We start from the raw sequence: 14,530 nt of genomic DNA, 5'->3' as shown, positions 1-14,530 counted from the left end.
GGTAATTTCGGACACTAAATGTGAAGAAGAATGTATATCTCAGGGTATTTGTCACGATGCTATTTCTCACCTCACAAATAGGATAAAGGGTTAAAAACCAATGAACACTAAGAAGTTATAAAGTTTCCATGTTTACAGATCTCTACATACCAACAGATCTTCTGACACTCCAAATGAAAATGTGTATAAATGATTCCCCCTGTAAACGACAGAAAACTATCCTGTTGTGTCCCAGTTACCCTTTTCGTTTTCTCTGGCACTGGCTACACAGATACAACACTGAAACCAAGGACCATCAAGAAAATTGAAGACATGGCTTTCCTCTTTTTAGATTTGCTAAGTAGTGTTAGATAACAATACAAGTGCAGAAGCTGCATTTCAGTAACAGGATGAGGGTCAAACAGCCCAAGGGAGTTGCTGTAAAAATGCTAAACAATCAGCATTTAGTTCGAAGTAATATAATTCTTTGGAAAGCAATGGGATATTTGAAACAATAGCGATCAAAACCCAACTTTGAATAAGTTGTAAGTTTTCCTTGATGTATTTTTCTACAAAAATCCAAACTTTAAGTAATGAAGTATTAGAATCCCAAATATAACAATTTTCAAAGAAATGAAGGCTACTTGCTTTCCAAAAAATTATGTTAACACTTGTTAAATAAAAAAAAACAAAACAAAACACTAGATGGAGCAACTATCCTATTTTAGCATGCCTTTCTTTTCAAAGGGCATGAAGTCTCTTTCAAATCTGAAGATTAACATTATATCCATAATGTTATGACAAATATACTTCCCTTGGAAATATCAGGAAGCATGTACAAAGTTATTTACTAAATGGCAAAGAAAGGTATCCTTAGACATTATTCAAGAACATTACTATTAAAAACATGTTTAAATTAAATGTTAAGCAGCTCTAACTTGTTTGCTATTTATAAATACCGTGAACAAATTTTCAGATTTTTCTATGCTACACATCTGACCTGTTTTTCTCAGAATATGCAAATACCATGAAAATGTTATCTTGCAACCCTTTCTCCCATTTACAGGGTTGGGGGGGGTTTATGGTTGGAGGTTTTTTTAATCCTAAAATTTCAGCTGTGTTACATTTATCTCTAGTCCTAATGCCTAATTCATACTTTCAAGACCTTTTTTTATACAGCTCCAAATATTTTTTCCTTCTCAGTTTCAAATTAATTCCTCTGGGAAAAGGAGCTTTCCTATGACCAGTAACAGAACTTAGCACGACTGAATTATTCTGACATTTTGAAGCATTACTTTTGAGGCAGTTACAGATATTTTTTTTGGGGGGGGGGGAAGGGGAAGAAAAAAAAAAGTCATCCACTTCTTATCTCTGCTTTCCACGACTTATGGTAAGAAGTTGCTTTAGGAGGCAAGAAAAATCAACACCTTCTTTCCCATGCATTTATGCCATGGTGAATCAGGGCAATGGAAATGTGATATTCACTGCTGTGTATGCTATTGGTCTACAAGTCAAACTGCTTCTCTCAGTCTCTTCAGTATAAATGGAGACTCTCATACTTCTAATCCTTCCAAAGCACTTGGAAATGTATAAACCAAAAGCATTCTAGAAAGCTTGATGCTTCAATCTTAGCCGTCCATTGTTTCTCCTCAGCTAAGTAGCTGGAGACTATACTCTTATGCAGTTCACTAATGCAATATTCAGAGAGTAGACAAACTACTCTTTCTTCCTTCTTGAATCTAAGCACCTAGCAAGTCACAATGCAGGTGCAGTGCATCTTTAAGACATCCCCTAGTCTTTCTAAAACATTTAGATCACAGGAAAGCAAATGCGGAGCACAAATCTTTCCAAACGTGTGGCAACAGAGCCTGATGCATTTATTTCAGGCATACTCTTTTACAACAACAACGCCGACTAAAGCTTGAGAACAGATGCAAGAAGCTGAAAAAACCTGGAAGCATTATTCACCACCTCAATAAAGCCCCAACCCCCAATATGTCTTTCCTGCCAGCCCCCAAAATACCAGGCAAGAGCATGCCGCGTGTTACCATGAAAAGAGACCAACACAATCTGGTTATGCACCTTCGGAAGTTTCTGGCAAGCATTCAATAATTGCTGGGTTTTTTTTCATCAAACAAAAACTAAGCAGTACAGAATCATCAGCTCTGGGTCATTAAGTGCTCAGCGAAAATTCTGAACATAAACACACACACAATATAGAACAATGTAGGAGAGGTTGGGTTGAGAACCCCCATTCTCTTAGTTTATTTCAAAAAACCAAAGGCTCTGTAGTACTATGGCTTTGTTTGTCCTTGGGTGGAGGTACAATTAAATATACACAAACAACCCTGAAAGATCTTGCAGCCAGCAATGAAAATAACTGACTGACTGGGAACATAACCATGAGGTTCTCCCAGAAAAAAAGGATTGATGAAAAGGGTGTCTAGACACCAATACACAAAGAAATTTTATCTGAGCACCCACATTTTAAGATGAGTTTTCTTCTCCTATTGTTATACTTATGTTCAGTATAAATTTATTATGCTAGAGAAAGACAAGAGAATACTGTCAAGTGTATTAGTTTCTAAGACGGCATTTTTTTGTTTTAATAAAAGCAGGCACAATAACCACTATTCTAAGCTGAAACTCCTTCCCCAAAGTTTCCTCTGAACATGTTTCTCTGAAGCTATTTATTGACTGGTCCTCCCACTCTGGAACACCCGCTTGGACTTTCTAGAGAGGAAAGGTACATAGTCTGGTTTTGGCTGTTCAGTTGGAAATGCCAAGAAAAAAATATCTAAATGGAAAAACGTTGCCTTCAGATAATATAACCATCATTCATCCTGCTGCACAGCTGTGGACATTTCGAACATCATTTACTCTGCACATTACCATATTGTAGTTTCACTCACAGGTATTCAGTGAACAGTCATACTGAACTAGTTCTAATATGATGGTATGATCACACTGTTATAGCAAATCTAATAACTCCTGTACACAAAGCAATATTCCAGCGAGTTAGACCATGTTAAAGCATATTAAACTATGAACTGCCTTCTTCCAGGTAGAATTCAACTTGCTTTCTTAATAGATCAAAACAAAAATCTGATCTGTGCAGCAATGAAAAGGACTCTGATTTTAAGTACATATAAGAAACCACAGCTTATTCAATTATCTAAAGTCACCCTAGAAAAAGACTAAGAACTACCAGTTGTTCCAAGTTTCATATCTCGAGTCTTATCCAAAAGTTAAACAGAACACACATGGTGAATGAATATCTTTCAGATAGCATAAAACATAAATTAATCTCCCTCAAAACCTAGTATGCAATGGTAAACACCAATAACACTGTAAATTTGGTAGAAGATCTGCCAATAATATAGCTGCAAACAATTATAGTCTCCAATTTGATAAAATATCCTATTTTCTGTACAAATATCTATCAAATTTTTATACATCCTTGCTAGTTGCAATGCTTTAGAGAGACAACAGCTAAACCCCAAGAAATTATAATTCTCAGTTAGTATAAAATGAGGTATTTCTGAACATAACCAATTCCTATAATCCAGCTAATTCCTGTCCTCTGGTAGTTTCCTTGCATGATGACTTAGAAGTCTGGAGTCTGCTGTACCCTGCTAATTTTACTTTCAGTATTAAGATAAATCAAAAGAATAGGAGCAAGAAAGAAAATATAGACTAACGTTACTGTGCTGGTTTTAGCTGGGACAGAGTTAATTTTCTTCACAGTATCTAGTATGGGGCTATGTTTTGGATTTGCACTGAAAACAGTGTTGATAACACAGGAATGTTTTAGTTAATGCTGATCAGCGCTTACACAGAGTTAAGGCCTTTTCTGCTCCTCACACCGCCCCACCAGCAAGTAGGTTGGGGGTGCACAAGAAGTTGGGAGGGGACACAGCCGGGACAGCTGACTCCAACTAACCAAAGGGATATTCCATACCATATGACACCATGCTTAGCATGTAAAGCTGGGGGAAGAAGAAGGAAGGGGGAGGACATTGGGAGTAATGGAGTTTGTCTTCCCAAGCAACCATTACGCATGATGGAGCCCTGCTTTCCTGGGGATGGCTGACCACCTGCCTGCCCATGGGAAGCAGGGAATAAGTTCCTTGGTTTGCTTTGCTTGTGTGTGCAGCTTTTGCTTTACTTATTAAACTGTCTTTATCTCCACCCACGAGTCTTTTCACTTTTACTCTTTCAATTCTCTCCCCTGTCCTACCAGGGGAGAATGAGCGAGCGGCTGGGTGGTGCTTAGTTGCTGGCTGGGGTTAAACCACGACAATTACATACTTAGTAGCTGAGAAGGAACTTCTGCTGCAAATTGGTCTCCAATTTTAAATAATGCATAGCTATTTATAGCAACAGCCTTCTTGAAGGACTGTAAAATACAGGTTTAAAAAATTACCCTACTTCATTTAGTTTTAACGAAGGTAATGCTTTTCTTTATAACAGTAGACTCGCACTTCACTTCTATATATTTATGTCAACTAAGGTCATTCCTAAAACATTTAGTTTGGAAAAAAATAAAGTGAAAAGTTTAAATACACCAATTATTGGAACAGTTTAAAATTTATGAGGGATTTCCAGTCTTAATTTTTCGATTTCAAAACTCAGAATGCCAATATTTTCAAGGCAGGGACCATGCATTAACATAGGTTTACTCTTGCATGTAAGACAACGGGGCCTTGATCCTCTTTCAGATCTTTGCACATTACTACTGAAACATTAACAAGAGTACTACTGTTGTCTTATTATGTCTTTTAAGTAAAAACATGGCCATCTAACAATTCCTTGAACAAATCAAGAATTGTGAGTCTGGTGATAGTCATTGGTATGCATTATTTTGAGTGCTTGGAAATACATTAGCAAAATATAACTATTATTTAACGGTAACCTAGGATATGCAAAAAACCCCCAACTAAACCAAATTCCAAATGATACTAGAGATCAGATTCAATTCATTCAAATTTATCTAATGAAGTTACTTAGTCTAAGCACTTTCTTTAGGAAAATCCCACTTTAGATGCCTATGTATAAAAAAATTTGCCTCTGAGTATCTATCTTTTCAATGACATACTCCTTCAATTAAAAAAGAAAGTCAGATTTCTCCTATTCTTGGTGTATCTCATTCTTAATAAGTTAAAGAGTATTTTACAAGAAAATATCTTATCATTGAAAATAAACTGAACTAAACAAAGATATTTTCTATAGAAATGAGACACTGAATGCAGTTTCACATTTCTTTCAGTCCTTGAATCCGTTACCTTGGAATTCATGTTTATCAAATACCAAATATGAATGTAAAAAAAAATTTCCAAAACAAATATTACGACGAGTGTTTGAAGTCTAGCTTCTTAGCACCTTATTCAGAAATTTAGTGCTTGAGATAATTCTACTTAAACTCATTAGAATTTTTTCCTGTGACATTCATAAGTGTTCAGTATTAGCCTAAAATCCCTTGTCACTTGTACTTGGAGTTACACAGTAAAAATTCTGAAAATGATGATACTGCCCATTTCACCAAATGTTAACTCTGCCTCTGCAGAACTGTTATTTCTACTGCTGACCCACAAGTCAGAAAGAATACAACTTGAACAACTTAGAAACCAGGCAATATCTGCATTACTAGTATTCTAACTATTAAAAAATTCATTTTAAAGACTGTAAAAAGAACTAATGGAATGCTTCTTGTACTTCAAATTTCAAGACTATATTCAAGTGGGACCCCCACAATGCCATGCATACTGACTATAATTATTAACACAATGGTATTGACATAACGATTAACATTCGATACTGCAAAATAGTTAGACTAGGAGCACAAAAAAATCCACCACTCATCCTGAGTGAAGAAAGACAATACGGAATTGGTACCTTAATAGAGAACATAAAGACAATTTTAATCTCAAAAAATGATGCAGCAATTTATTGCAGTCAAATGACTATTTTTGCATTCTCATCCACTCTCTCAGCATTCTCTCTCCGCTTCTTCGTGATTCTCACCTCTTCCTAATTTCTGAATCCACAAGGAGTTGCCTCTTTTTGTGGGGTGGAGGTGGTGGGAGTTCCTCTTTAGCATGCTTAACCAGGATTTGTTCTCTTGTGGTCACCATAGTTACAGTTTCCATTACAGTTGTCTGCGTTAGGGATGTCTGAGTGGTAGTGACAGCCTGCGAAATCTGTCAGAAGTATTAAAACAGAGGTCACACACTGTTCGAAAGACTTCAGTAAAGACTGTTTGGAGTAGCAATAGAAAATAATGAGAAACTGCTCCCGTCTGATCATAGGCTGACCTCCAGAAAAAAAATAACACTGTATGCAAGTCAAACCAAATTGTTTTATCTGACTCATGCTGTGTGAATAAGATATCTGCAGAAGTCAATATCAAGATCAGAAAAGATCCTAAATAGAATGAACTTATGGCTCCCTCTAAATCATGCTGAATGAAGAAAAGAAATGAATGGTCAATTTTATGGGGGAATTGATTGATAGCAAACACATAAAATGCTACTATTGCTGTATGTTACTCTGCCTCCATTCTGAAGATTTATACCTTGAGAAATGATAAAGTCATGGTAACGCCACTGAATTACCAATTTTTATTTTTACCATTTATAAGAATTTTCAAACTAGAATGTAATTCATCACAGCCTCCTTGCAGAAAAGGGCAGTTAGCTTTCTGTCAGGAAATCTTAAATTAGAAAATGTGCATTAGAAGGCAAATCAATTTGCATCAGTTTTACTCCATAATTAAAAACTAATGTTAAGGGGTCATAACAGATACTAATACACATAATATAAATTCATAGAATCATAGAATTGCTGAGGTTGGAAGGGACCTGACGAAACCTACCCCTAACCTACCCTGACGAAAACCACTTCTAAACCATGTCCTCAGGTACCACATCTACCCTTTATTTAAACACCTCCAGGGATGGTGAATCCACCACCTCCCTGGGCAGCCTATTCCAACATTTAATAACCCTTTAAGTGAAAAAGTATTTCCTAATATCCAATCTAAACCTCCCTTGACATAACTTGAACCCATTTTCTCTTGTCCTATCACTTGTCACCAGGGAGGTCAGCCCCCACCTCTCTACAACCTCCTTTCAGGTAGCTGTAGAGAGTGGTAAGGTCTCTCCTCAGCCTCCTTTTCTCCAGGCTAAACAACCCCAGTTCCCTCAGTCGTTCTTCTTAAGACTTGTCCTCCAGACCCCTCACCAGCTTTGTAGCCCTTCTCTGGACACGCTCCAGCACCTCAATGTCCTTCTTGTAGTGAGGGGCCCAAAACGCAGTACTCAAGGTGGGGCCTCACCAGTGCCGAGTAGAGGGGGATGGTCACTTCCCTAGTCCTGCTCACCAATATGTAACACTGTAAACACTACCAGTGTAATGCATTTAACTTTGCCCAGTAATACGAAAAAGCAGCCTTCATATAGTTCAGCTGCATTAAAAAAAAGGAATGATAAGAAATATTTTCTGCTCATATTTGTTTGAAAGATACTGGTTGTACATATACTTCCCATCTATATTTATTTCCATATAACACCAAACTACAAACTTCCCACTTAAACTCATGCAGCTGTTCTTAAGTCCCTTAACTCATGAGAAACGGGTCACTTCTTTCTTTGGTTCTGTTAGATGATGGGTCATTTGTCAAAATTCTCTAGTTACAGCTCCAATGATCATCTCACAGTTTAGGGGCAGTGAAATGGAAAAGAAAAGGAAGAAGTTATACCGGGAGCAAGAAAAGCTGTGCACCAGAAGAGCTCTGCTTCTTTGCTTATTGCCACCATGCAAGAAATAGAAAGGCTTTCCAATACAGTGACAAGAATGCCAGTATCTAAAATTCCATGAAACTATACAGACATACATAAATAATCTATTAGTTCTTGCATCAGCAACTCAGGAAGACTATCGAGTTACCTTAGTTATTGAGACATTGGTGTTTCTATAAACAATGGAGAAGAGGCATACCAGCTAATTAACTATAACTCCTTTCCCACAACACTTTCTTATATAGACAAAATAGAGTGACAAGGAAAGGTGGATATGGTGAGCAATCTGCCTCTACTCAGCAGGCAACACCAGTAAAGCTAAAAAAAAACTTGGAAAAACCAAAGTTCCTCCCAACACTGCCGAATCTTTCACATGGTCTTCAAAACCAAAAAGTCTTCTTGTTCTTTATCCAGTCTGCTGGTTGAAGTGATGAGTAGGGAATTCCATTACCACTGCAATTTTGGCAATCTTTCTAATGCAGTCAGCTCAATGCTACACTTCTCCCTCTAGAAATGACCAGCTGTCTAAGCTTTCGAGCAGAATCTGGACTACTCAGAAAACTACAAAATTAACATTCAAAGTAGATTTTTTTTTTTTTTTTTAAATCTCTGGATTAATTATATCAATTGGAGTAAATGCTTGTGAACTGTAGGGACTCAGCTAATGTATGAACTACATACATTTTTGGAAGAGACTAACACCCAGTTGACTTTTTAATCCCTCAAATATTATGTATTAATACTCTTGTTTTAGTTCTCTCAACAAGATGTATTGAATTTGATATTTTCAGTTACAGAAATTATGACAACAAATAAGGAAACGTTTCCATATAGTTTTATTAAAACTTTATACAGCGTTCTTTTCAAATTTATTTTTAATTAATTTTCTTTTGGGGCTGAAAGGAAAAGCAAATTAAACCTTCTGAGGTCTAGGGCTCTATGAAATTTGAGGATAATACCCAATGTCACCTTTCCCTGCATTGACTCTGTAGCTAAGACGACTCCAAATTTCCTTGCTCCTTATATGCAGTTTTGGGGACAGTCTCTCTTACTGCTTCTCACAAATTCTTATCACACTCAGTTTTATCCACAAATCAATGATAGGACGATGTTTCTGACAGGATATGACCTCGGGTGTCATGTTTCCATTTGCCAATCAATACCAGGGTACAGTTTACAGTGAAGAAGGTGTAAAACAGAATAAACCACAGCGAGGGTGCTGTCGGAATCACCTGCAGCATACCACCAGTTACACAGGAGTAACAGTTTCAACTGGCGATTGGGAACAGAGCTTCAAAAGCAGGCAGTGCAATTACCATATGCACAGGGCAGTCAAGTCACGATGCTGTGGGGCGTAATGATTTACATGTCAAAACAGTAAAGAAGTATTTTTTAAGCTTAATCAATCGGAGTAGAGGTTAAATACTATATAATTCAAATGGAGATGTGAATTTGAAGTTCACAGTCATTCTAATTAGAGACTGGGTAAGCCTAAAAGATACTGAAGATTATACTGCAATGTAACTCTGGAAGATGAAGTTGGTTCACATTTAAAGAGGGCACACACTGTAGTGGGTACAGGAAAATCCTTAAAAATAGAAGGATGTACAAAAAAGGAAGTAGCTTTTCTTCACTTCCCTGGGGAAAAAAACAAACAAAAAAAAAACCACCCCCCCACCTTAAATTAAATAAATTTAATTATTGAAGTGGTTTGTTTCCTGTATTATTCAAAGATGGTCCAAATAATGACAGTATAGTTTCCTCATCCCTCTAAGTTCCTGAAAAACAAACAGGAACCTGCGAAGGGGCGATACAGACTAGGCCTTTAACGCACTAGAAAATTATATGAAAAGTGCTAAGGTGACTCACAAGGCTGCACGTTAAAAGGCTTTCAAAATACAATGCTTGCCTGCAGTTTCACATCAGCAGGCTCGTCTTAGAAACATGTTAAAACTCATCTCTTTTCAGAGTGGACAAATTTAAATCTTCCTTTTCATCCTCTACAGGCAAACGTATGTACCGTCTGTGTATAGCACTTCAGTAGTTTTATGTCATTTTATTTCTCTTTTATATGGCAGCCTACCTTTAATGCCATCATTTATTACTGCCTTTGGAAGTGCCCTCCACCTGATAAACTCATAATTTTCCTTAACACTCACTTTTGGAGCTGTCATCTGTTCTTTGATGAAATGTATGTATGTGAGAGGGGAAGTTCAGATGAGGAATGGTGTTTTCTTTAGTTCGAGAAGGTTTTCAGTACAATTTAGTGAAGCATAACGAACTCACCAAAGGTGGGTATAGAGTTTCAGAGAGCTATGCATCTAGTCTAAGCAAGTCGTCCTTGTCCTTGCTTCTACTGTGTGGTCAATGAAGGAAAGTTGACATTTTCATGATGAGGACAAACTGCTTTTCAGAAGTCTCTCTCTCTCTCTCACCCTTGCCATCCATTCATTGTAGCAGAAACTTCAGCCATGAGTTCAGATTAGATACTTAAATTCAGCAGCAATGAATTCAGCTGAATGTGGGAGGACTCACATTCTACTTTCTGCTCTTTTCCTTTGGAATGTACAACTGCTTCCTATGTCTAGTTGGAGAATCAGCTTTGAACTAAGGCAGAGGTTGTCTCTTTAATTTCTTATTTTTTTTTATCAACTGAAGTGCACTGCTATTGTAAGACAGTTACACTGTTTTGGGGATTTAAAGCATCTCCCACCTGTGCTGCTCTATGATGTATGGATGTACAGCCTCAGGATTGCTCACTTAATGAGGAGGTTATCTTTTCTGTAACCTAAGTTCCATTTTCAAAACTCGTTTTTTAGGACCAATCAACAATCTAAATTCTTGAGCACTTTGGAGCGACTTACTAATTTCTTCAAATCATGTGTCCCTAGCGATCTCAAACTAAAACCACATGTCTGGATTTTCCTCTGCATTGAAACAAGAGGTTTTCTACAGCAAATATACAAGAATTAAATCAAGTTTGCAACTGTTACAAACGCCGTGTAGCACAAACTGGTTTTGCTTTCTGTGACTAAGTGAAATTGTACCCTTTCCCCATTTTCTTCTCTTCTGTTCTCCCAAACTGATTTTTCCAACTTCAGCTACACAAGAAACTGTATCACAGAGCAAATTAAGAGTAAGGTATGAGTTGCAAACAAGGTTTTTGAGAGGTATTCAGATCACTACAGAAGTATGGCAGCTTTCATTTAATTACCCAAACATAAGTTGGTAGAAGCATTAGTATAGAGCAAGAAAAAAGTGCAGCATGGTTAAGGGACTTGAATCAAACTGACCAGAACTATGAGAGGCCCTCTGGGGACAGGACAGAGGTCCATGCAGTAACATTCTGCTCTGTGATATCGTTAAGTCTTAATGTCCATTTTCATTTCACCAGTCATACAATGATACCACAAAAATAACTCAAAATTATTGAGATAATGAAATGGAAAAAAAAAAAACCCTGAGCTGATTTGGGTTGAAATCCAACAAGAAAGAAGTGTTGACAGATGGCTAGGAAAAATAAATTGATATGTTTTCGGTACTACAGCAGAGCGTTGATTTTTGTTACTTTGTTTTAAAAAATGTGAAACTTTAAAACCTCAATGTCTTTTTTTTATATATTGCAGTTAAGATAAAGGAGCTAAGCAAAATAATAGTGGATTATATTCTTTGTTCATTGACATTTTGGTTAAAGGTATGGATTTATTTCTTTATTTTTCCAATAAATTTCTCTTCTTATGGCCTCTCTTTTTAATCTGTAATTCAGCATAACATAAGCAGAGGTAAACCAGTAATCTACTATAAAAATTCACCGTTGAAAAAAAAATAAAAATAGTTTCTCTTTAACTAGCAAACAGTTCCTACACTAATTTCAGACTAATTGCTATTCCACAGAGACAAGGAGTGCATTTGAAGTGACCAACTATTATAGGTTAAAAATAAATTAACTGGAAAGAGTATTTTCATTATGTATTGTACCATCCCTGAACATATAGTTAACAACCCAAGAAAGTCATCAGCAATATAAAGAGAGAACAAAAACTAAAGAGATAAATAAAATTCTGGAAAGTTATATTACAGTTGTGTTATGCTGTCCTAAAGATAAAATATGTCTTAAGCAATCATACTGGGAAAAAATTTAAAACAATATGACAAAGAGCACTAAAACTACTTCAAGCATTTGACTGGCAAAGAGTTCCGCTGTCACCAACTGACAAAATGATGGTTTTAACAAACCTGTTTAGAATTGCTCTCCACCTTCTGCACAAGGCTATCCCAGCGCTGAGCAAAATTTTCAAGACGACTTTCCAGCTTTTGAGCCACCGCTTTATTTTTCACAGCTACAAGGAGGTCTTGGCTGAGCGACTTCAATTTACCCATCATTTGTCTTTTCATTTCTAGATCTCCTTTTAGGATCTGTTAAACAAAGTAACAGCAGGAAGAACAGTACTTCATACAGGGGGAAAAAAACCCAACAACCAAACCCAACAAACTTAGAGAAGAAATCCTACAGAGAGCATCATCAGGAACCGAAAATGGGTAAGGGTATTTCATACAAACTCCTATACTTCCATGCTGCTGTTACTGTAAAAACTGCTGGCAGAGCTGACATAGTGGAATGGACACATTGCACTTCACAAAGCAATATAACATGACAGGTGGAGCAGCTCCAGATATCACAGCATGCCTCAGGTGGTGACATAAATCAAAAAGCTAACAGTTGTGTGACATTAATAACCTTAAAACTGCACTAATGTTAACAGCTATATCAACATTTCAAACAATGTTTCTTTAAAGTTTTGTTATACTTTGTCATATATTGCATATTAAAACTCACTGGGAAAAAACTGTTTTCTAGAAAAATGACATTTGAACACAAGCCAGGATGAAAAAAAAAAAAAGAAAACTCAAAGAAAATAAGTTTTGTTTTGGCAGCATTGAAGGAACATGTATTCCTCATCTTCCTCAGATCTCGGCAGGCTCTGGTTACATGGCAGTAGCCTCCCAGGGAATGGGGAAGCCTTGGGAACCCCAGGAGAAATGCTGAGTGTGCCTCAAGGAAATGGCCCTGCAGCTGGGAGCCTGGAAACTCCTGTGTACAGCCACTGTGCTCTGCGAGATGCCATACAGCTCAAACCCATGGATGCTTACGGAAAAGGAGAAGCCATCGGTCTTCACATGTCTACTGCAGTAAACTGCCAAGGGATCTTGAAACTCTTGAGATCTACACATGCAAACCTGTCTATGAAGTAAGTTCTTCACAGACTCAAGAGTCACCCATAGCTCCAGTCCTCACCTGGGTTTATTTTCTAATGCCTCTACTGGTTTACTCCATGGATTTTCATACCTTAAGCATTCATTCTCTACACCCTAATCTGTGCTAACCAGGGCCACAGTTTGAACTCTCTATGCAGCTGAGGAATGCAATCTAATCCCCAAGATATGAAAGGGATAATTAAATAAATATTTAGACAACAGAATGTAGTCTACATATACTTTCCTGTAGCCATATTATTCAAAATTGTAATCTAAAATACACCTCAGGAAATGAAAGATTCACAGTCTTTGTATTCACAATCTTTCCATTCAGATGTGGTTCGAAACATGATAATTACTAATTTTAGAGAGAGTTAATATCAAAAATTAAATTCACATGTCCCTAAGAAACAGCAGCTAACAGACTTTATACTGAAGAACCTATGCAGAGTGGCAGACCTAATGGAGGGAGCAGACTAGATGTAAAACAATTTACCCTCTTAAAATGTAAAGGGTTGATATATTTGACTTTTTTTTTTTTTTTTTGCTTACAGTATCAGAGAAAACTCATGTGAAAACCATCACATACTTGGACTAAAATAATCAAAAGTGGTACCCTATGAAACATGGTTAGTGAATTCTGAACAGCAGCATTTCATTTCCAACCTCCACAGCTGACAACAGCTGTATAATACACAAATGAGTATCAGCATCAATCCCAGATACATGGACAATAATGAGTAAGTGAACCACTGGAAAGAGAAGGATGCCAAAACTTTCTATGTCAAAGGTACTGCTCACTACTACCTAAATATGCTTTTGTGATAGCTACAGTTAACATGTAAAAATATACTGGGGGATTCTGTTTTCACATTTCCTTACTGAAAACCTGTTAATGCGCTACAGTAACCAATAATATGCTCTAGTTTTGTTTGTTTGTTTTTTTTTCTGGTACAAGAATGGACCTAAAATACTAATGATATAGCAACAAAATATATAATTTACCAATCTGCAAGACAATAAATGGTACTGTTTTCTTCATGAAATTAATTATCAAATAACTCAGTCATAATTTCTGTCAAGTGCATGCTGTAAACTCCAATATATGAAAATTATAAAGTAGTTTCCTTATTTGTTGGTAATTTGCTTCTACTAGTTGTTTTTTGTTTTCAAGTTTTTAATTATTGATGTTTTTCTTTTCTTTAAACATCACCAAAAACTTTCTTTGCTCATTGTAATATTCTAATCAGCAACATCTGCTGCAAAGTAATTGTTCAGTTGCTGAGATTTATACCAGTAAAAATCCTGTAATTATCTAATTTATCTCTTCTAATAAGTAAAGAAATTTGCATAAAGTGAAGCAAGAGAAGATTTAACTCTAAATTAACTGTAAATATATAGGCCTAGATCTTGTATACCTTAGCAGTAGATCTCAACATGTTTTACAAAAAAGAGGAACACTATCACCTTCATTTTACAGGCTGCAAAACTTGGGT

General features: G+C 36.6%; 1 protein-coding gene across 2 annotated transcripts in view; it reads right to left on the bottom strand.

The window, feature by feature from the left end:
- DMD (dystrophin) overlaps window positions 1-14,530 on the bottom strand; it is a gene marked incomplete at both ends in the record, with an annotated part of 1,177,430 nt that overhangs the window by 798,167 nt on the left and 364,733 nt on the right. For both annotated transcript variants that reach the window (XM_082480534.1, XM_082480533.1), the window contains 2 exons: window positions 6,004-6,179; window positions 12,015-12,194. In XM_082480534.1, the coding sequence (XP_082336660.1) occupies window positions 6,004-6,179; window positions 12,015-12,194 (356 nt within the window). The remainder of the gene's footprint in view (window positions 1-6,003; window positions 6,180-12,014; window positions 12,195-14,530) is intronic.

Source organism: Vanellus vanellus (assembly GCF_965231255.1).
Source record: "Vanellus vanellus genome assembly, chromosome: 1".
NCBI lineage: Eukaryota > Metazoa > Chordata > Aves > Charadriiformes > Charadriidae > Vanellus > Vanellus vanellus.
This window is presented reverse-complemented; position numbering and strand designations above follow the sequence as displayed.